This window comes from Schistocerca gregaria, chromosome 5 (assembly GCF_023897955.1).
Source record: "Schistocerca gregaria isolate iqSchGreg1 chromosome 5, iqSchGreg1.2, whole genome shotgun sequence".
Classification (NCBI taxonomy): domain Eukaryota; kingdom Metazoa; phylum Arthropoda; class Insecta; order Orthoptera; family Acrididae; genus Schistocerca; species Schistocerca gregaria.
In genome coordinates this window covers 664,182,537-664,207,016 of record NC_064924.1, presented here as the reverse complement: position 1 = coordinate 664,207,016, position 24,480 = coordinate 664,182,537, and the positions used below count along the sequence as shown (strand labels likewise).

The following is a 24,480-nucleotide window of genomic DNA, read 5'->3' as shown; positions in this document are numbered from 1 at the left end:
ACTAGAGCCAGATACTGATTCGTCAAATGGTTTAACAGTCACAGAAATCCAATCACACTAACATACTGTAATTTCACTAGAGTCATTGCATGGTCTGCATTTAACATATATGATATTTTGAAACTTAATGGAAAAATTTTCACACATTTCTGTCCAGATTTGGACTTCAACTTCATGTTTCCTCACTGATCTTCAGAGACAGCTGAATGCTTCCACACTCACAATATTTTCTCGAGTGGATGACAATTTATTATATTTACTGCCTTCTTTGTGGCATTGTTACACACAGCTCCAAAGAGTAAGACGTGAAGCAATATCACACTGATTTAGTGTTGCTGATTTTCTGTTATTGAATGAGATGCATTTAGTTGATCTATAATTTAAGGTTCATGAATAAATTAATCCGTTGGATACAGGGAAAAAATCAATTACTCAGTGACTTAATCCTCATGGTCAGTACAACAGGATGACACACATGCTCAAAGAGAAACTGTCCTGATTTTCAACAGGAATAATTAAGCCTGGTCAATGTTCCTGCTTGATCCAGTATAATGCAGTGCACCACCTTGGTATTCTAACATGTGCCAATCTTTCAAATCTGGGAGCTGTTTTCATTTTATTTACTGACTGATATAGCTGGGGTTATTAAAATGGCATTTGATCATCTGTTCACTGCATTTTGTATATCTCATCACAATGGAGAAAATCTAAAAATGTGGAATAAGTCAGAGCACACTTTAACAAAAGAGAAACATAATAAGCCAGAAAGGTGCTACTTTGAATAACGCTACCATTTTCTCAGCTACATTAAATAGCTGCCATTCATCTCCAACTGGTAGCTTACTATATGCACAGAAACATTGATCATACCACAGAAACCCTTGTTTCACACTAACAAGTTCAGATGACAGTCTTACTGAAAATATTGTTGTAAATACTTTATGAAAAATAACACCTAAATTGAAAAATGTGGGTGAAACGGTGTAAAAGGCACCATTAACTGTCTTGTATTTATCAATTTTATTTAACAGCCAATAATGTACACTACAAAAAGAACATGGGTTCTTTACATAACAGTGCCAAAAGCAACTGTTTCTACGAAAAAGAATCTTTGAGTTAATCACATTTACATACAGAAATATACATATACAAGCAAATAAAGGAAAGCACAACAGATCTGTAAGAAGAGTCAACCTTCCAAAATTCAGTCATTCAACTTTTGTGTTCATACATACAAAAATATTGGTTACATTATTAACTATTTGTTTGCGTATATACACAAATGAGATTTCCTGCACTCTTATTATTTTACTATTTTACAATACTGAGAAAGTATGCATTATTACAAGCATACCCATTAGAAGACAAAGTGTACTTGCAGCAGTTATCAAAAGGTGGTTTTCAAAACATCCATTAAATAAATATTTACTGTAGCATTTACAAGTTTTACATTCACAAATACACACATCTTCAGTACCCAATAACTTATTTACACGAACAAAGACTCAATACTACTAACTGCACAACAGATTTTCTACAGGGATTATGTTGAGAGACAGGAAAAGTGAGAAGAGGAAGGAGAAAAGGGGAGAGGGGGAGGGAAAGCAGTGTTGATGAGGGTTAGTTCCTCATTTAAAACAAACTTTTGCTTCCTTAAACAAAAAAGCTTATCTCTATTCAACATAGTAATATACAATGAAGCTATTCTGTAAAGGAGTTCTATGTATGGAAAAAAACAATGGAAACAGAAGGAAAAAACTATTGCCATTACAGCAATTTGTCATGAAAATATATGTACATATTCACTTTATCTTATATCTACTGGTCTGTGTATGAATATATGTTTACACATACCTTTCCTCACTCTAAATGTCACAGTGTACTGTTTTGACAGTTACATAAAAGATCAGTCAAATAAAACATAGTACTTACTCAGTCTGTGCCCAGTTCACACGAAGAAAATACATATGATACAATGTATTTAACATTCATTCACAGTGCTGCTAAAAAAACCTGCATACAACAATTGACTTCATGGAAAATTCCAGATGACTGAAAATGTAAAAGGTGGAAAAGCACCTGAGCAGAAAAGAGATTAATGCTGTGAAAAAATGAGGATTCATAATGCTTAACTTTCAACAGTATAACCAAGCTAACCCCATAAAGAATATATAATCTGAGTGACAAAACCAAAATCAGAGTCCTGTTTCATGTTGCTTGTCACAAACATTGGATTTGTATTTGGAGGAGCAACTTTTGTAGAATCTTTGAAAGTGAATTTCACTGGTGGGCAGTGCTCAATGTTAGAAAGCTTCCTACACAAAAAGTATGTGTTACTTGTGTATATTTGAATTTTATAACCTGTATTTTTCTGCAGAAGAACAGGATCTTTAAGGCTAATGTCAAATGCAGACCCATAAGGAACTTTTCCAGAATAAACAGTATGGCTGATGGGGCTTCCCGAAGAGTCTAGAACAGTAACAATAAAAGATTCATCATAATCTCTGGGTCCTAGAGGTCCCTGTTGAGATGGAAACAACAGTGTTGGAACTTGGATTCCAAACAGCATTATGGGAAAATCAACTCTTATCTCCAAAGAAAAATTTTTTCCACCAAGATTTCCACTTGGTGAAGCTGTAGGCATGGCAACAACAGCCATATGGGGAAATGTTGTAGGTGACGTATATGGGGGAGTATTGTATGAAGCATAAGGTGGCTGGGCAGATATCGGCTGAACTTTACGTATACAGCGCAATTTTGACAACTTCCTTGGTTTATTATCAACTGTGAAACCTGTAGGCATTGGATAACATCCAGGTACTGTCATATTCATCAGCACAGCATAACTTTCCTCAATAGATAATAAACAAGTAGTAGAATTCTCCGTAGTGTATGCCACTTTTTCCACAAACTGCTCTTTATTTAGTGCCAAAAAACGCAGTTTCCTCAGTATATCTGACCCAATAACTTCTCGTTTGTTGTTCCTATCAGCTGCTATGTTCACTTTTTCACACTGATGTTCAGCCCACTTATCTACTGCAGTGTAAATATCTATTTCTGGAACATCAAAGCAGTCCAGGTCAACCATCAAAAGCACAATATTGGCATCAACTTTTATAAAATTGTCATGCCGAAGAATTGCTAATGGATGTTTTCTGATGAACTGAAATGGAGGGAAAAAAACATGAAATTACATATTCATTCATAACTTTGTATATTTACATTAATATGCAAAATTAGCTGAGAAGGAAATACACATGAAAGGAAACAAATCATATTACGCCCAAAACAGATAATCACAAATTGAATGTCAATGTACCTTTTCACATTCTTCCTTAAGTGATGTTTCTTGGGTGTCTGATACCAACTTTAATATTGACCAGATATTATCAAGATTTAAACTTTTTGATAAAACTTTGGCACTTATTTCACATAGATGAGGCATCTGATATGTTACTGCAGCTTTGTACAGCAAACAAGCATCTTCTGATGATTTGATGATTGGTTTATCCAAATACATGTAGCTGGAAGAATTAATATTCCATTAAAAGAGAGAAAGAAAGAAAGAAAGAAAGTGTGTGTGAGAGAGAGAGAGCAACAAAAGCACATGTATTAGTATGATACTCAAAAATCCTGTGGAGCACACATACAATGAAGTGAGTATGGACAATGTAACACTCTGTCTTGGCTAGTTTTTCTATTGTATAACTTTATAATTTTGTGTGTTTCAACTTCTAGCAATCTTACTGAATCTGTCAGATGAAAAGACACAAATGATAGGTATGCAACTTACACATCACAAGTCACATACCCTGCCAGTCCAAAAAGTTTCAAGACCAAGCTAATAAAAATTACAGGAAAGTTAAGATGGTGATTTTAATGCTTCTCGTATTCTACTTATTCTCCAACCACTTGAGTGCAATGCAAAGAACATTTATAAAACCACGCAAAACTGTCACAAAAGTCCTTCTTTGGGATGGTGATCAGCTCATGTGACACATTGGCTTCATTGTTGGTTATGTCATCAAAGCATTGACCCGCCATGTGAATTTCTGAAATATGTCATTTTGAAGTTGGTTAGAACTGATTACACCAAGTTTCATCAACCAGGACGATTCTTCCCAGTAAAGAACTACTTGCGTTTTGCATTTAAATCATTAATTCAAATCATGGTAGGTGTTGTTTTTGTTCAGTACTTCGCAGGACAAGCTTTTCACACTATTTTCCCTTCTTCAAAACATTCTGGAGAATACCTTAAACACTGGATTTAGAGATGATGTTCCACTGCAGTTTGAAACACAACAATGCTGCACACTATGGCCACATACTCACTACTTAACATTGCCTATTTACGACTGACTGGTCAAATGCGCATCTGTTGTTTCCAGTTGTTAGTTCAAGCTGTCATCATAGTTATTGTGCTAACGTTGCTTATCAGGCAGGATTTAAATCAGTCACTGTACTTTTTGGAGGGATGGTGCGTGCCTATATGTATACTGTTAGTGCAGATTATTCCATAGTACAGTTTATATGTTTACAAATTTATTTATTTTACAGAAAATGACTATAGGTCTACAACTAAAATTTTTAGATACTATATTCAAAAGAGTGGCTTTACTAATGCCTCCCAACTGCCACAGCTTGCTTTATGTAGGGCAGCATATGTCTCTAAACACTAGCACTAGTTCATGGTACACTTATACATTGAAATTCTTGACGAGATGCTATGGATTCATGACCTAATAATATGGTCTGTCTGCTTCTATATAAACGTATGTTACATTTTGTACTCTGTAAGATAACTGCTACTCATTCATGTCTCTTTACCTGACAGATTCTGAAGTTTGAATGTCTTAAGTTTGTACAGTAAAAGTGTGATTAAGATGGAGTCCGGAGCAATTAGAATTGTGTTTTTTTTTTTTTTTAATTATTTTATGTCGCTCATTCACAAAATGAGTGTAGATAACTACTCATAGTAGTGGACATATAGGGAAGTACTGAAGCACTTCTCTCAGAACATTTTGAAGAGCCTACCCAGAGCTCAGTATAAACAAAAACTGGAACACATGATCATCCACCACTCCATACAAATACTACACAGTGAGTAGTTATTTTCATTCATCTCACTGTTTGAAGGCTTTCCAGAGGCTATAAAATATTTTCTTATATTACTTACTCAAGCATCAAATGAAATATACGAGGTTCCACATCAGTTATGGTAATGGCATCTTCTGCTGAACGAGTCAATAAAATTTCCTCGAATTTCACACTTGACATGCAAAGAACCATTTTATGTGTCCGTATTGTCTGGAATCAAGTACTTCAAATTACATAATGAATTGAAAGCCTGCACATTTCTTTATTTAAACTTAATAGATTTTGATTGTACCAGAAAATGAACAAAACATTCTGCACTGTGACACTCACAGAATAATTTATCAACCAGAAATAAGCCAAGGTAATTAAGTGTATTAAGGAGTCCACCCCAAATTCTAATAGTGGACCAAGTCTGAAAATCTTTATGTTTCCAGGGCCATCTTCTGCAGTAGCTGTTATATATCAACTATTACTGCATTTTCTCATCTTAAGCTTACTGCAAATTGCAAATGTTTTTTACTGTAAAGAAAAAAACCTCAAGAATGAACCCTAAAAATGATTTGTAAATAAAAGCCCAATGTGTCTGGTGAAAAACATTCTTAAAGTGCAGACAGCTTAAGATGGAGGTAGAAGGGGGAAGGGGAGGGGGACACAATGATACCTGAATTAAATCATTTAGTCCAAAAGTTACAGATGCATTATTCTGTAAATCATTGTTGTTTGTACATCCATTTATTGGAAACTAAACCGATCCTTCGACAAAGACTTCACAAACAAGAAAAATATTAGAAACAATAAGATTGTTTCAGACCTTACGGCATGACACAAAAATTATCTTTCATGTTTTCAAGACAGCACAGCAGATTTTTTTACAATGACAATGAGATAAAGAAGATATTTACACTAAGTGATCAAAAGTATCCGGATACCGCCAAAACATATGTTTTTCATATTCAGTGCATTCTGCTTCCACCTAATGTCAGGTACTCCACATCAGCGACCTCAGTAGTCATTAGACATCGTGAGAGAGCAGAATGGGGCACTCTGCGGAACACACGGACTTCAAACGTGGTCAGGTGAATGGGTATCACTTGTGTCATACGTCTGTACACAAGATTTCCACGCTCCTAAACATCCCTAGGTCCACTACTTCTGATGTCATAGTGAACTGGAAATGTGAAAGGACACATACAGCACAAAAGTGAACAGGCTGACTTCGTCTGTTGACTGACAGAGACCGCCGACAGTTGAAGAGGGTCGTAATGTGTAATAGGCAGACATCTATCCAGATCATCACACAGGAATTCCAAACTGTTACAGCAAACACTGCAAGTACTATGACAATTATGCAGGATGTGAGAAAATTTGGATTTCACAGTCGGGCAGCTGCTCATAAGTCACATATCATGCCGGTAAATGTCAAACGACACCTCGCTTGGTGTAAGGAGTGTAAACATCAGACAATTGAACAGTGGAAAAACATTGTGTAGAATCACTGTACACAATGTGGTGATCTGATGGCAGGGTGTGGTTATGGTGAATGGCCAGTGAACGTGTGTAGTGCCAACAGTACAATTCAGAGGCAGTGGTGTTATGGTGTGGTCGAGGTTTTCATGGAGGGGAATGCACCTCTTGTTGTTTTGCAGGGCATTATCACAGCACAGGCCTACATTGATGTTTTAAGCACCTTCTTGCTTCCCACTGTTGAAGAGAAATTAGGGGATGACGATCGCATCTTTTAACACGATAAAGAATCTGTTCATAAACCATGGCTTGTTGCGGAGTGATTACATGACAATAACATCCCTGTAGTGGACTGACCTGCACATAGTCCTGACCTGAATCCTACAGAACATCTTTGGGATGTTTTGGGATGTCGGCTTGGTGCCAGGCCTCACTGACTGACATCAGTCCTTAGTGGAGCAGTCCGTCAAGAATAGGCTGCAATTCCTCAAAAAACCTTCCAGCACCTGATTGAATGTATGCCTGCGAGAGTGGAAGTTGTCATCAATGCTAAGGGTGAGCCAATACCATATTGCATTCCAGCATTATTGATGGAGGGTGCCATGAACTTTCATTTTCAGCCAGGTGTCCGGATACTTTTGATCACATAGTGTATGTGGAAGAATAGACCTTGCTAGTCCATGAAAAGAATGTGTTAAGACACAAGTGTAATATTAATCATAAATGCATGTATAAAAGTGGCAAAGTCCCATAAGTATAGCATTATTTCTAATGTCTACTCCTACACCTATAATCTGCAAATGACTGACATGTGGATGGCAACAGGTACTTTCCATTGTACCAGTTATTAAGGCTTTTTCCTGTTCCATTTGTGTATGGAGCATAGGAAGAATGATTGCTTAAATGCCTCTGTGGATGCTGAAGTTAGTTTAAATTCGTCTCGGCAATCTCTACAAGAGCAAAGCCTAGGGGGTTGTCATACATTCCTCGATTCATCACTTTATATTTGTTCTAAAAAGTTTCTAAGTAGGCTTTCATGGTATAGTTTGCCTCTATCTTCATGTACCTGCCAGTTCAGTTGCTTCGACATCTTTGTGACTCTCCCTCAAGATACGATAAATCTGCGACCATCCATTGTGCCATTCTTTGTATTTGTTCAATACCCATTGTTGTCCTATCTGGTATGGGTTCCACACACTTGAGCAATATTCTAAGATGGAGAATATGAGTGTTTTGTATGCTGTCTCCTACACAAACTGATTGCATTTCCTTGGTAGCCTGTTCTACCAATGAACATCTGTCTGTCAGCTGCTTCATCAACAGCAGAGATTATGTGATTGTTCTATTTCATATACTTACAAATTGATACGTCAAGGTATTTGTATGAGTCGACTGATCTCAGCTGAAACTACTGATATTGTAGTCACAGGATACTACATTTCTTCATTTTGTGACATGCACAATATTACATTTCTGCATTTAAAGCAAGTTGCCAAACTTATCAACTGAATATTATTGCAGCTTCTTTCAGACAGTACTTCATTACAGAAGGCTGCATTATCTGCAGATTACTATTAATATTGTCAGCAGGATCACTAATGTGTCAGTCAGACCGTCAGCGAGAGCGCACCGCTAGTTCCTGCTGCTGATAAGGCGAGTACACCGTTCGTTTGTTGCATATTTTTACTAGCTTCAAACGGGAGCAACTTATTTTCAGTTATCTGTGTAGTTACTAGTTTATTTTTGTAATTTCTTGCGGGTTCGAGTGCTTACTAGGCACAACTTTTATTTCAATAACAGTGTAGTGTACAGTACCACCGTTGCTATTGACCGTTGTATAAACTCTCATATTGTGCAGGTTTTTGTTTGTTTGCTTACAACAGCTGAGTGTCAGTTAGACTATCAGCGAGAGCGCACCACTAGTTCCTGCTATTAATAAGGCGAGTACACTGTTCACTTGTTACAAATTTTTATGCACTTCAAACAGAAGTAACTGCAGCAATGGATAGGAACTGTAATTGTTGTGTACAGATGCGAGCTGAGCTGGCGACCCTTCGCTCAATTTCAGGATGAGTTGGCTTCCATCACAAAGCTTGAGGCTGCTGCCAAGGGGCGTCACTGTGGGGGATCAGATGCAGGGATGTGAGGGACTTCGAGCACGTCCCACGTGTCCTGCGATCGGTCTACTGCACTCCTGTGGCCTCCCCGGGTACTGCCTGCACTGAGGTTGACCCCTCACCTGTGGTCGAGTGGGAGATCATTCCAAAGTCTGGCAGGCAGCGAAACACTTTCCAAGATGCCAACCATAGGGCCTCCCCGGTTAGTTTGACGAACTTGTTTCGGGTGTTATCTGTGGCTGACGATGTCTCTGAGCCGAATGCACTCGTCCGCCCTATTATAGAGGAAGCTTCTCGGCCCACAAGATCTGGGCATGGGTTTGCTGGTAATTGGAAGCTCCAACGTTAGGCACATAATGGGGCCCCTTAGGAACATGGCTGTCAAGGAGGGCGAGGAAGCCAATGTGCATTCTGGGGGGGGGGGAGTCATTCTGGATGTGGAAAGGGTGCTTCCGGATGCCATGAAGAGTACAGGGTGCAGCCAATTGCAGGTGGTGGCTCATGTCGGTACCAATGATGTGTGTCGCTTTGGATCAGAGCAGATTCTGTCTGGTTTCGGGCGGCTAGCGGAAATGGTAAAGACGGACAGTCTTGCTTCCGAGATTAAGGCGGAGCTCACCATTTGCAGCATTATTGATAGAACCGACTGTGGTCCTTTGGTGCAGAGCCGGGTGAAGGGTCTGAATCAGAGGGTCAAGTGGTTCTGTAACCGTGTAGGCTGCAGATTTATTGACTTGCACCATCGGGTGGTGGGTTTCCGGGTTCCGCTTAATAGGCCAGGAGTCCACTACACACAGGAGGCGGCTACACGGGTAGTGGAGGCTATGTGGAAGGGACTGGGTGGTTTTTTAGGTTAGAGGGTCTCAGGGAACCACAGAAGGGGAGTCTGTCTAAAAGTGGGCAGGTAAAACACAGTCAGGTTGTTGTAAAAACGATTGGTATTGTAATTGTAAATTGTCACAGCTGTGTTGGAAAAGAACCAGGGCTCCAAGCCCTAATAGAAGCCCTAATAGAAAGCACTGCAGCTCAGAGAGCTGGCAAAAGCTGGAAATAAGTACAGCCGAAATTTTTTCAAACGATGTAACAGGGTTCAGAAAGGATAGATTAAATACAGTTGGTGGTGGAGTATTTATTGCTGTCAGAGGTAGTTTGCCTTGTAACAAAATTAAATAGATAGTTCACGTAAAATAGAATGGGTAGAGGTTAAACCTGACAATGGGACTAAACTATTAATTGGATCATTTTACTGACCCCCCCACTCAGAAGACATAGTTGCTGAACAGTTCAAAGAGAACTTGAGTCGCATTTCGAATAAGCATCCCACTCATACAATTATAGTCGGTGGTGACTTCAATCTACCCTTGATATGCTGGAAAAATTATACGTTTAAAGCCAGTGGCAGGCATACAACTTCATCTGAAATTGTACTGAATGCTTTCTCAAAGCGTAAATGCTTGCGAAAGCATACTTGACCTTTTAGCAACAAAGAATCCTAGACAAAATAATAGTGAGTGTTGTGACGAATAAAGGGATTAGCGACCACAAGGCAGTTGCTGCTTGGCTGAATAGCATACCACCTACAACAATAAAAAAGAAATGCAAAGAATATCTATTTAAAAAAGTTGATAAAAATGCTCTTAATGCCTTTTTAAGAGACAGTCTTCACTTCTTCCGATCTGATTATGTAAGTGTAGAAAAGGTGTGGAATGTTTTCAAAGAGGTAGTATCAACAGCAATTGAGAGATATATACCACATAAATTAATAAGTGATGGTACTGATCCCCCATGGTATCGGGTCAGATCGTTGCAGAAGCAACGAAAAAAGTATGCCAAATCTAAAAGAACACAAAATCCCCAAGATTGGCAAAGTTTTACAGAAGTTCAAAATGTAGTGGGTACTTCAATGCGAGATGGTTTTAATAATTTCCATAATAAAATTCTGTCTCGAAATCTGGCAGAAAATCCAGAGATTCTGGTCATACATAAAGGACACCAGTGGCAAGATGCAATCAATACCTTCACTGCATGGTAACAACGGTGAAGTCACAGATGACAGTACCACTAAAGCAGAGTTATTAAACACAGTTTTCCGAATCTCCTTTCCCAAAGAAGATGAATTCCAATCAAGAACAACTGCGAAGGTGAGAAACAAGCAGATATCCTCGGTGTAACAAAACAGCTTAAATCACTTAATACAGGCAAGGCCTCCAGTCCAGATTGTATACCAGTCAGGTTCCTCTCAAAGTATGCTGATAAAATAGCTCCATATTTAGCAATTATATACAACCACTCGCTCACAGAAAGATCTGTACCTAAAGACTGGAAAATCACTCAAGTCACACCAATACCCAAAAAGGGAAGTAGGAGTAATACGCTGAATTACAAGCCTATATCACTAACGTCAATTTGCAGTAGGGTTTTAAAACATATACTGTATTCGAACATTATGAAGTACCTCAAAGAAAATGATTTATTGACATTTAAGTCAGCACGGATTCAGAAAATATCATTCTTGTGAAACACAACTAGCTCTTTATACTCATGATAGTAATAAGTGCTATCGATAGGGGATGTCAAATTGATTCCATATTTTTAGGTTTCCAGAAGGCTTTCAATACCGTTCCTCACAAGCGTCTTCTAACAAAACGACGTGCCTATGGAGTATCGCCTCAGTTGTGCGACTAGATTCGTGATTTCTTGTCAGGAAGGTCACAGTTTGTAGTAATAGATGGAAAGTCACTGAGAAAAACAGAAGTAATATCTGGTGTTCCCCAAGGAAGTATTGTTTCTGATCTATATTAATGACATAGGAAACAATCTGAGTAGCCGTCTTAGATTGTTTACAGATGATGCTGTCGTTTACCATCTTATAAAGTCATCAGATGACCAAACGACTTGCAAAATGATTTAGATAAGATATCTGAATGGTGCGAAAAGTGGCAATGTTTGAAGTTATTCACATGAGTACTAAAAGAAATAAGCTAAATTTTGATTACGTGATAAGCCACACAAATCTGAGGGTCGTAAATTCAACTAAATATTTAGGGATTACAATTACAAATAACTTAAATTGAAACGATCACATAGATAATATTGTTAGTGGAGCAAACCAAAGACTGTGATTCATTAGCAGAACACTTAGAAGGTGCAACAGGTCTACTAAAGAGACTGCTTACACTATGCATATCCGCCCTATTCTGGAGTATTGCAGTGTGTTGTGGGACCCGAATCAGGTGGGACTGACGGATGACATTGAAGAAGTACAAAGAAGGGTAGCTTGTTTTGTATTATCGGGAAATAGGAGAGATAATGTCACAGACTTGATACACGAATTGGAGAGGCAATCATTAAAACAAAGGCGTTTTACTTTGCAATGAAATCTTCTTATGAAATTTCAATCACCAGTTTTCTTCTCCGATTGCAAAATCATTCTGTTGGCACCCACCTACATAGGGAGAAATGATCATCACAATAAAATAAGAGAAATCAGGGCTCGCATAGAAAAATTTAAATGCTCATTTTTCCCGCATGCCATTTGAGAGTGCAATGGTAGAGAGACAGCATGAAGGTGGTTCATTGAACCCTCTGCCAGGCAGAGTAATCATGTAGATGTAGAATATACAACATGAATAGCAAGAATCCCAACAAACTGCTTTGGGGATCACCCAAAGCTATTTCTATTTCTCCATCCATCACAAAATTGGTTTGATACCCCACATGGTCATAGTTTTGATGTAAGCATAGATGTAGTACTGAGTCAAGTGCTTTTCAGCAATCAAGAAATACTGCACGTGTTTGCCTTGATTGATGAATTTCAGTATGTTGTGCGAGAAAAGTGAGAGTCGGGTTTCAAATGATTAGTGTTTTTGGAATCCACACGGGTTGGCATGGAGAAGGGCATACTGTTTGTGATACTTCATTAGTCCTTATGTTTCAGTTCAGAATGCATTCTAAGATTCTGCAATAAATGGATGTCAAAGATAGTGGAGGGTAGTTTTCTGAATCACTTCTATTACTTCATTGTGTTTAGTAAGTTCAAACTATAGACTAATATCATTTTTCATGGTGACCATTGGGGCTACTCTTGTTAAAAGTGAGACACTGAAGTGAATGGGAAACTTAGTATTTTTTCAACAGCATTTTTACTGTGTATGTTGATATTATAGTGCAAAAATTCATATGTGTTACTTCATTGTGCTGTTATATACAACAGAAATCAGCAGAATAGGCAGATAACCATTTACGGTATGTTGACATCACAATGAACATTCTTTGACATCCAAGTGAAACCATAATGATGAAACAGTGTTTTGAAATATACACTGGCAAGGAAAGATTAGATTAAATTAGATTAGTTTTTCGTTCCATAGATCCGTGTTGAAGAGATCCTCATGTATGTGGAACATGTCACCTTTTTTTATTTTTATTTTTTTTAAGCTGAAATAACAATACTAATAGTATAAATATATACAACACATCATTCGTTTCTATTAAAAAATTCGTCAATGGAGTAGAAGGAGTTGGCCACTAGTAAGTCTTTCAGGCTCCTTTTAAACTGATCTCTATTTGTAACTAAATTTTTTTATGTTTGCTGGCTAATTATTGAAGATGAGTGTTCCTGAGTAGTGGACCCCTTTTTGAACTAAAGTAAGTGCTTCTAAGTCCTTGTGCAGATCATTTTTGTTCCTGGTATTGTATGTATGAACTGAGATATATTATTTAGGACAAATTTCATTAAGGAATAAATATCCTGAGAGGCAGTAATTAGTATACCCAGTTCTTTGAAGAGGTTTGTACAAGACGTGCGTGAGTTTACTCCGCAAATAATACGTATCACACGCTTTTGGACTCTGAAAACTTTTGTTTGACTTGAAGAGTTACCCCAAAATATCATACCATATGACATTATGGAATGAAAGTAGGCAAAGTATGCAAGCTTTTTCACTTTTATGTCGCCTATGTCTGCTAACACTCGAATTGCAAATACAGATTTTTAAGACATTTCCAACATAACTGAAGAGACAGTAGCTTGATTTTATTATCAAGTTTAATATAAAATTATCTCCTATATAGAATCCTTTATACCTATTTCATGATTCACAGTAACCTAGTTTTAGTTATTAAAGTGTCAGTAATGTCATATTTATTGAACTTACAAGCCATGTAAAAAATCATGTTATATATCTTGGCAAAACAAAATATACGAGCCAGTGTTCAGATCCCTATTATATGTTTCTTTAGAAAAGAACGAAAAATCATAGTTACATTTTCCCACTGAGAATAGCAGTATGGTTGGAATCCTAACTGGGAACACATAGAGAATCTTAGCTTACACTGTCTAATGATGATGACTACACATCATATAATCAAAATGCTGTACATCTTCTAAGAAAATTGTGGTAAAAGCTCGTTGTCACCAGTTTATAGCTGTTTCCTAATGATATAACAGTTGCACAATATTTTTTATGGGAAAAGATGAAACCATTCTCAAGCAATATACCGACAACGCATCTCTGTTCAACCATATAAACAAAGCTATCAGTATTATCACAGTAAAGAAAAGAAAAGCAAGTGAAGCTATACAATAAAAGATCTGGACAATAAAAAGTCCTATTTATGTATCTCTTTCCTTTATTTCCAACTTGTCCGCCCTCGGTAGTTGCGTGGTCAGTGCGACAAAACGTCATTCCTAAGGAACCGGGTTCGATTCCTGGCTGGGTCGGAGATTTTCTCCACTCAGGGACTGGGTGTTGTGTTGTCGTTATCATCATTGTTTCATCCCCATTGATGCGTAAGTCGCCGAAGTGGCGTCAAACCGAAAGACTTGCACCCGGCGAACGGTCTACCCGACGGGAGGCCCTAGTCACTCGAAATTTCATTTCCAACTTGTTGAGTGCCGTGCCACTACCAAATTTGCGTATTCAAATACCATCTATTGGAAAATGATAACCATAATAATAATAATTATTATTATTTTATTATTATGTTAATTTCCCACCCATCATATCTTTCATGTTCTCACTTTCTCACTAGTGAGAAATACTGAGTGATTTCCCTCCTTAAACCTCTAGTTTTTCCTTTCTTTCCTCACATTTTTGGATGAAGAAACTGATTTCTGAACCTGATACTTGTGTTGTCTTTTGTTAATGTCTGTTTCTGCTGGTGCCTATTAAAAAAAATAGAAAACAAGAAACAAAAATGAGGAAATGCAATAATTCATCTTTAACTGACTGACCCACAGTGTACAAAATGATGTGACAGCACAGACATTACCAGCATTAAAGCTACTGCTTTTTCTCTGGTTTCAGTACCATCTCGGTATGTTTATGTTGTCTCAGTGACTGTGTGTGACAGAATGTGTATTTAAACTATAAAAAGGAGTAGTAGTTAAGAAGCTAGTTACATGTGTTCTGATGTGTATTTCTATGCACCACACATCAACAATCTGCAGGTGAGTCATGTCTCTTCTTATATGATGCATCATAAAAACAATGCTTTCGTATTTTTAATTGCAGCTTCATTTCGGGGGAAATTTCCTTCATTAATTCAATTTATTCATCTAGAGCACTCCAAGTCAATGCAATAAAAAAAACTGAGTTATTCTCTAACAATAGTGGCAGCTCTCAAAACAATAGAAATGAGACATTCTAGCCATTAGCAGTTAATCTCCAGGAAGTTTAAAAGAGAATTTAAAGCACAAATGACCAAAATATGAATTTCTGAAACTAAAAACAATACACTTCCACCATACACTAGTATAATTAATGGTGAACAGAAAATCAAGCTCGATCCCCATCTAAGACTAGAAGTAAATGCTCACCAGTTCTTCTAGTTTTTTTTCATTGCTAAATGCAATTTTGCAACAGCGATAATGCTGTAAAATGCTATTACCATATTGTGCATAAGAATGGTATTGCCATAGTCTACTGATTTACAGTAGTTCACAATCTACTTGGCCCAGCTACCAATTACAGTACTACACAAGGTATACTCATAGTAACACCAAACTAGAACAGTTTATCCTTATGAAACATAAAAAATTTATCATAATCATCTGACTTCACTTATAGTATAAATAAAGTAACACAGTAATTAAAATGACATGTCTGCAACACTGACCTCTACGGCATCACCACTTCCTACAAGCAGCACACAGTCACTGAAACTGGCTGAAGTTCTCAAATATTCCAACCTTTCTTTCACATCAACTTTTGAAAGCTGCCATTTTGAGTTTTCCACTTTTGCATAAAAGTTAAACAACAATGACATTAGCATGGGTATTTGAACCTTTACAAAACATTTGTGATAAATTATTACACACAATAAGGAAAAAATCGATATGACTCTACCTATTGGTGTTCCTTCATCTCCATCACCAGCTTCCATTTTGCTACTGAAAAGCAAAAGTATTGTCAATATTATAATGCGAATCCAAGATGGAAACAAAACACAAAAAACAGTACAGGCTATCACTAACCTACAGATGAATGACAAACACCACATACAAATATCTGAAGATGAAGTAGTTGATAAGACATACAGTTTGCACTCAAAATCTAGTAAAACTAACCTACCCTGAATCAGACCCTGTCCTTCAGTGCTAGTTCTTACATAAAAAATTAAAACTACATTCAATTCCAGAAATGTAATCTTGTCAGATATTATCTTCACACTAATTATTTCCTACAATTTCCCCATACCATTTGGTCTATGCAATAATTTTTGAATGTGATGTCTAAGGGAGACTACCAAAAACTACTACATTTGTTTGTGTGTTCCGGTTTAGGCAGACACACGTAACGAACATAATGCAACTTTTGACTAAAATAAACTTTATTTGTTAAAGATTATTGAAAGCACGCATTCTCAACATGAGTAAATACTATCACTTCTTTTGATCCAGCTGCTGTAGTATTATGATGTGATTACGGTACACTACGGAAACAAATACTTATTAATCAAAACATAATAGATGGTCTACATAAGGGAGATGTACTGGAGGGCAATATTATGGACATGGAAGAGAACACAGGGGAAGATGAGAAGGTAGATATGATACTGCATGAAGAACTTGACAAAGCACAGAAAACTTCAGACAAAAAAGGCTCAACATACCATTAGGGCTACTGATAGCCTTGGGAGAGCCAGCCACGACAAAACTCTTACATCTGGTGAGCAAGATGTACGAGACAGGCAAAATACCATCAGACTTCAAGAAGAACATAATAATTCCAATTCCAAAGAAAGCAGGTCTTGACAGATGTGAAAATTACCGAACTATCAGTTTAATAAGTCACAGCTGCAAAATACTAATATGAATTCTTTACAGACGAATGGAAAAACTGGTAGAAGTGGACCTTGGGGAAGATCAGTTTGGATTCCACAGATATGTTGGAACATGTGAGGCAATACTAACCTTACGACTTATCTTAGAAGCAAGATTAAGAAAACGCAAACCGACGTTTCTAGCATTTGTAGACTTAGAGAAAGCGTTTGACAATGTTAACTGGAATATTCTCTTTCAAATTCTGAAGGTGGCAGGGGTCAAATACAGGGAGCATAAGGCTATTTACAATTTGTACAGAAACCAGATGGCAGTTATAAGCGTCGAGGGGCATGAAAGGGAAGCAATGGTTGGGAAGGGAGTGAGACAGGGTTGTAGTCTCTCCCCGATGTTATTCAATTCTATATTGAGCATGCAGTAAAGGATACAAAAGAAAAATTTGGAATAGGAATTAAAAGTCCAGGGAGAAGAAATAAAAGCTTTGAGGTTAGATACTTGGAAGAGCAGCTGAACGGAATGTACAATGTCTTGAAAGGAGGGTATAAGATAAACATCAACATAAACAAAACAAGGATAATGAAATGTAGTAGAATTAAATAAGGTGTTGCTGAAGGAATTAGACTAAGAAATGCTACACTTGAAGTAGTAGATGAGTTTTGCTATCTGGGAAGCAAAACAACTGATGATGGCTGAAGTAGGAAGGATGAAATGAAATGAAATGAAATGTCGTGTGACGAGGGCCTCCCGTCGGGTAGACCGTTCGCCTGGTGCAAGTCTTTCGACTTGACGCCACTTCGGTGACTTGCGCGTTAATGGGGATGAAATGATGATGATTAGGACAACACAACACCCAGTCCCTGAGTGGAGAAAATCTCCGACCCAGCCGGGAATCGAACCCGGCCCTTTGGATTGACAGTCTGTCGTGCTGACCACTCAGCTACCGGGGGCAAACTAGTAAGAAGGATATAAACTGTGGATGCAATGGCAAGAAAAGTTTTCTTGTAGAAGAGAAATTTGTTAACATCAGGTATAGATTTAAACATCAGAAATTCCTTTCTGAAAGTATTTTTGAATGTAGCCATGTATGGAAGGGAAACATGGACAATAAACAGGTTAGACAAGAAGAAAAGCAAGAAGCTTTTGAAATGTGGTGCTACAGAAGAATGTTGAAGATCCGATCTAACTAACTAATGAGGAAATACTGACTAGAATTGTGGAGAAGAGAATTTTGTGGCACAACCTGACTAGAAGAAAGGATCAGTTGGTAGGACATGTTCTGAGGCATCAAGGGATCACCAATTTAGTACTAGAGGGAAGCATGGGAGGGGGGTAAAAATTGTAGCAGGAGACCAAGAGATGAATACACTAAACAGATTCAGAAGGATGTAGGTTGCAGTAGGTACTGGGAGATGAAGAAGCTTGCACAGTATAGAGTAGCATGGAGAGCTGCATCAAACCAGTCTCAGGACTGAAGACCCCAACACCAATAAGTATTGCCTGCTGGTAGATTACCATTATTCATTTTGATACCAGGCTCTGAGATTTAGACACACAAAGACACAGACTGTAAATGCTGTGCATATAACGTATTTGCTGAAGTTTGGCGCTGTTTACATGACAGGCCAAATCCTTTGTGTCCTGAGAGACTAAGGTGTCTGTTCAAATCCCAGTTGCCAAATATGAGCTTCAGGAATGGTTATACTCCAGCCTGGTTTAAAATAAATTGTTAGACTGAGGGAACTAAGGCAATGGCTTCAGGTCATGGGTAACACCCATCACTGTCAGCACCTACATCTCGTTCACATCAGATTTCCATTAAAGCCTTATGAGTTTGTTGGGAATGAAAACTATGAAATATATCTAAAAAGGTTGATGAATGGGTAACATCTGTTAAAAATTGATGTACAAGTGTGGAGAGAGCTGTCATGAAGTGCCATGTAGCATTAAACACAAAATGCTGAAACTCAACGTGAGTGAGAAGGCTTGCAATGTAGTACAATGATGCAGCAGATAATGTCAAGTTTTGTTGGAAACTGCAAGAACAGCAATGTTTATGGCAAGTGTATGTAATACAGGGACGACATACCACACAGAAAAGATCTTAATAACAGCCTCAAATGCTTTTAGGATGGAAAGGAAACTGTCAAGGTTGTTCCATGTTCAGGATGACCATCACAAAGCATAACAACAGACAATAACATGCAAATGCAACACTTCTGACACAAATTGGTAACTACACCTGAGATAGACACTGCATGAACTGGTGATCGTGAGTAAAAGTCAGCATTTAATAAGTTTTAGGTACGCAGATCTGTATCCAACTTGTGCTGCAGAAAGTGATGCGAATTTTATTGACAGATAAATCTCTCTCGATATAATGCATTGATCATTTGCGACACATTAAAAAACTGTGTCTTTGACTGGAACACTGGTCTTTTGTGAGTAGTGTGGAACCAACAACAGGAACTGGGGTTTTCTCATAAACCAAATGAAAGGATAATTTTTCTTTCAAACTCTGTAGAAGTTCTCCCACAGTGCTGTGAGACTAGCACTGAGGTCTCAGTGAGAAAGACCGTGGAATCTGGCTTACCCAGAGCATCAAGATTATTACTCAGAAAGAAAGCCTTTATACTAAGAAGAGTATATACTGCACTGACAAGACTGGCACTCTCCATGAGCTGTAGCTGGATGGTGTGATTGGCGGCAGACTGCTTGCAAACAAAAGGAATACAGGTTTGAGTTTGTGTCAAGCACAGAGTTTTAGCTTGCTATTACAATCAACATTACACAGAGACTGCACAGAGCAAAAGGTTTCTTTCTCAGCAACAACAAGGCTCTGCATTGTTGGGAAGAAAAGAATAGCATTGTGTGAAAAGTTGAACTTTTGTGCGACACACACTGAGATAGCATGATTGGTAACTAAATGCCCACACAAAACGCACGAATCCAAGTTAAACTCCTGGAGACTTCACTAAGATGTACAAATGAGGTACACAATACCTACAGACAATTGACAGAGGACAGGACCAGTCAGTTCAGCTTGTTCAGTTTGGAGTAGGCAACCATCCAAACCACAGTTCAAACCTGTGTGCATCACACAACAAAGACATTCAGACCTGAGACCAATGTTGTGACTGATTCCAGAGAGGTGTCCACTGAGATCAGATCCAATTTTCCTTCCACAGACCCAAAAATGGGATGACAGTCTCCATATACAGTTAGGGAGCATCTGTAACTTAAATTGTTCTTGCATTTTCTGCCAGGTTGAGTTGTTTATTTTGCAGGAATCTACAACAAGCTGACTTGGTTCCATCTTGAAGTAATGGCCAATAAATTATGACCTAATTATTTTTTTATACCTTCTATCAGGAATCCCATCTCTAGGCTATAAGGTTCAGCATTTGTGTCAAGATAGCAGCAAATCTTGTCTACATCAAAACTGAAAAAACCCTACTAAACAATGGCTTTGACTTTTGCATGTATGTACTGGGTGAAGTAATAAATGAACAAAAAGAAATAAATCCAAACACTGATTATATTTATTTTGTTCCTATAGGCCTACTTTTTTTAAAAAATATATATGTTGGTATGACAGAATGATAAGTAGTATAATCTGAGTTCTATGTTGTGTTGAAAGGTGATAAATTGGTTGTCTGTTGACAAATTCACTGGATCTGTCACAATAACGTGCTATTTTCTGGAAAAAATATTATAGTGGCAGGGTGATCTGTAGCACAGCCTGAGGTCTAGGTTGTGTTAACAGGTCACAAAGTGACTGAGATGAAGACGCCATTGGACATGACTGTAAATTTTTATTATTATTTAACAAAAATAAACAACAGTGATTCCAAACCTCTCCAGAACAATAGGCATTCTCCAGTCAAATGGTACCTAAAAGCACACACTATGAACATTAAACAATCCACAGAAGCCACAGTGAAATTCAGACAATCAAATGTACTGCATTGAATATATTTCTGTAAAAGAAACTCTTGCCAGAGTATGTATGCAGCAATGTGCTAATTTCTGCAGAAATGCTTCAGCACTATTATTTCCACAGAATTAAGTTTATAAGCATAAATAAAATATCAATAGCTCATATAACATTTCAAACATCACTGTGAATACCATCGTCCAATGTTACAACATAATCTGTCTGTATGTACTGGCAATTATAAATTCCTTTTGCTTTGAGTTAACTTTCTGTAACAGCGTCCACATCTCTCTTACTACAATATTATTTCACATAGCCTACATAATACTTTTCTATTACAAAAGACTGGAAATTCACAAAAAGTGCGTGGATTCTAACAAATAGTAGTGATTATTTGTTCATCCAAAGAACAATGTGACAGGAGAAAGTTTTTTATAAGCACGATTTACGATCCGTAGTGGAAGCTTTTAGAAATACATTTACCAAACAACAAGCGCATGATTATAACTTATCGTAAGTGATACACATCTTCAACTAAACTGACGCTGGCCCAGTGTAGTCTAATGTGAATTTCTTACATAAAGACTTGACAAACGCCTTTAAACCGGCAAACAACTCAAGTTAAATTCCTCATAAGCCTATAAATATGTTACTAAATTCATTACAGGCAGCGATACCTTTTGCAGAAAGTACAATGCGAAACAACAAAATAAAACAGCTCTGTACTTTTCCTGTATATCAATAGGCCTCATAGATATTTGTGAATGTAAATCTATAAGTCTGTTCACAAAATAGCGAAATAGTCAAGAATGCTCTCGTAAATACAAGACGCTCACTACTGCCTGTTTAATAGCTTCAGTGTATAACGTACCTTGTTCGTATTCTTTTTCCAGATTCTGGGCTATCTGCTAAATTTTCAGGTTGAATATTTCGTTTCATGTTTGTATTCATTCCTGTTACAGTTCATGAAAAACTATCTTAGCAACTGTACACGAAACAAATACAGCGGCAACACAAACACGTCTTTACAAGTAAACAAAACACTGACGCATTTGTATACACACTACCTAAGATCTTACTGCAAAGATATTCATAAACACAAAAGACTTGAACTTTAAATTGATTTTTGATCTATAACGTCAAGTTTTTCTATAGTATCATTGCTTCAAAATACTGGTAATCAATAAATATGTTTTTCTGGTTTATGAGAACGTCGACATAATCAGATCAATACAAAACTTCGATGGCAACGGCAAAGCGTTTGGGCGGGTATTTCAGATTCATTATACACCAAACATGTAGCGATGTTTGTAGGCTAGTAATTGAACATCGCTAAATCACATTGACTGACGGCTCTGGATCTTCCTTATTTTCAGATGAAAAGGAAATGTTGTAAACAGAGAGAGACTGAAAACTTGTTTGTATTGCAAGGGCTTCATGCAGTAGTGATCTGTTATTAAGTTTTCATTCTTAAGGTTCTGAATAAAACATTGCAAAGTCAACAAGAATCTAATTTTTGTGTCTGAGATTGGCCCTAGTCATCTGCAAACTATTGGACGTTGTCTATTATTAGCCCGTGGAATAATGGAATATGAAAATACGTTTTTTCACCATTTGACGTAAACTGAAATGACCAAATACCATGGACTTCTTTGTTGAAATGAAAGGTTGCATTTAATGCGAAAACTATTCACAGTCATGTTTGGGATTAATTATATATGTTTCTTGCAGGTAGACAATACGTTTATTAACGTACGTAAGAGGTTACAAAAAATAAGATCGTTCATTACTCTTTACTGAGAAGAAGCGCTGAAAATTATGTCATTATTAAACTATATTATCAATACTAAATTTGTACTAACTGTCTGTATACATTTCAAGTGAGCGCTCACTCGAGCCATTCCGACCTTGTTACGAACTGAATGTATCTCTTCTTCGTTTGCAAAGACATTGTGTTTATTCGTTACTAAGAAAGTATAATAATATTTGTGAAACCCTTGAGCAGTCAAAGATTTGAAACAATGTTCTCAATAAGCACACTATCGCCTTCCATTGGTTGTCAGAAAACAGAATTTACTTTGGAAGAAAAGCTCGGTAAGGTTGCCTGCCCTGCTACGTCGACTGAGCGCTAACGCGCATGCGCAGCAAGGCCGCATGCGTTGTGTCGCTCAGTGAGTTCAGTTGTGTTGATGGCGGAGGTGGTGTTAGTAGTGTGGTTTGGAACTTGACGCTGAAATGTGTTTTGGAATGTGAGAGTCACGCGAGTGTTAATGTTGATAGCCTGAGCAGAAGTAGTGCAACAGTGACTGTAGCTGCAGTGTGACAATAATGTGAAGAACAAGAAATATAATGTGCCCCGATACAGTGTACTGAAATTTGCTGGAACGATGAATGCCCATGTAAGTCGGTGGCTTTTGTGGAACTGGGCAATTACTTTAGTCTCCGTATATGCATCTCAACACGGAGGAACATCGAAAATAACTGACACCGACACCCTACCACACCATGGAAGGTGTGAGCCCATAACTGTTCCATTTTGCTTGGATTTGCAATATAATACGACTATCATGCCGAATATGTTTCATCATCAGAAACAAGAAGACGCGGGAATGGTTGTTCACCAATATTTTCCGTTAGTGAAAGTGAAATGTAGTCCAGACTTGCAGTTCTTCTTGTGTTCAGTGTATGTTCCTGTGTGTACTGTGCTGGATTATCCCCTTCCTCCATGCAGATCACTTTGTTTATCTGCTAGAAGTGGTTGTGAGGACCTAATGAACAGATTTGGTTTTCAATGGCCAGAGGAATTAGAATGCTCACGCTTCCCTGATCAAGATGAACTTTGCGTTGGGGAAAATAACACAAAGAAAGAAACGAACAACCCGTCTGGCTACCCACTCGATACCACTGCTGTTGGTTCTAATTCTGTACTTGACGATTTAGGCCCAAAGTTTCCAGTTGGAGGAAAAGATCGCGGTTTCGTTTGCCCTCTTCAGTTTAAAGTTCCCAAAATGTATGGTTATTCGTTGAAAGTTGGTGACAAAGTTGAAGAAGATTGCGGTGCACCCTGTGACGGCATGTTTTTCACAAGTGACGAGAGGAGTTTTGCCCGTGTGTGGGTAGGCGTGTGGTCAATCCTGTGTGCAATATCTTGTTTATTCACTGTACTGACGTTCTTAATTGACACAGATCGCTTTCGGTACCCAGAAAGACCAATCATATTTCTTTCACTGTGTTACCTCATGATAGCACTGGCGTATGTAGTGGGCTTTGCCGCGGGTGACTCTGTTGCGTGTCGAAGACCATTCCAGGCACCTGTGGAACTTGCACAGCTTCAGATGGTTTCTACAATCACGCAAGGAACGAAGGATGAATGGTGTACAATACTCTTCATGGTCCTCTACTTTTTTAGTATGGCATCGTCAATCTGGTGGGTCGTATTGACACTGACTTGGTTCTTGGCTGCCGGTCTGAAGTGGGGTCATGAAGCCATTGAGGCGAATTCCCAATACTTTCACTTGGCTGCGTGGGCGATTCCTGCAATTAAAACCATCACGATCCTGGCCATGGGGAAAGTAGAAGGTGAG

General features: G+C 37.9%; 2 protein-coding genes across 3 annotated transcripts in view; one reads left to right on the top strand and one right to left on the bottom strand.

Annotated features, from left to right (window-relative positions):
- Nucleotides 1-996: 996 nt before the first annotated feature.
- On the bottom strand, nucleotides 997-22,054 carry LOC126272439 (BTB/POZ domain-containing protein 1-like). 2 transcript variants are annotated; one of them, XM_049975313.1, is made up of 6 exons: nucleotides 21,768-22,054; nucleotides 16,028-16,071; nucleotides 15,798-15,916; nucleotides 5,177-5,307; nucleotides 3,320-3,524; nucleotides 997-3,163 (listed from the first exon to the last, which is right to left on the bottom strand). In XM_049975313.1, exons 1-6 carry the CDS (start codon nucleotides 21,845-21,847, stop codon nucleotides 2,153-2,155), a joined length of 1,590 nt encoding a protein of 529 aa, XP_049831270.1. In that variant the 5' UTR covers nucleotides 21,848-22,054; the 3' UTR covers nucleotides 997-2,152. The 2 variants fall into 2 exon arrangements, with proteins under 2 accessions (XP_049831270.1, XP_049831269.1); XM_049975312.1 differs by having other exon boundaries at nucleotides 15,798-16,071; nucleotides 21,768-21,967.
- A 917-nt stretch (nucleotides 22,055-22,971) lies between these two features.
- Nucleotides 22,972-24,480, top strand: part of LOC126272440 (frizzled-7) — a 110,752-nt gene continuing 109,243 nt past the window's right edge. Inside the window, exon 1 of the mRNA XM_049975315.1 lies at nucleotides 22,972-24,475. Within this exon, the coding sequence (XP_049831272.1) occupies nucleotides 23,284-24,475 (1,192 nt within the window). The 5' untranslated portion in view covers nucleotides 22,972-23,283. The remainder of the gene's footprint in view (nucleotides 24,476-24,480) is intronic.

Bases quoted from the DNA above. Each gene is read 5' to 3' on its own strand.
- LOC126272439 (XM_049975312.1), bottom strand. From the start codon at position 21,847: ATGAATACAAACATGAAACGAAATATTCAACCTGAAAATTTAGCAGAT. The intron at 16,072-21,767 runs GTACGTTATACA...TTTGCTTTTCAG, and splicing joins GGAAAAAGAATACGAACAAG to TAGCAAAATGGAAGCTGGTG. The intron at 3,525-5,176 runs GTAAGTAATATA...TAATTCTTCCAG, and splicing joins ATATTTCATTTGATGCTTGA to CTACATGTATTTGGATAAAC.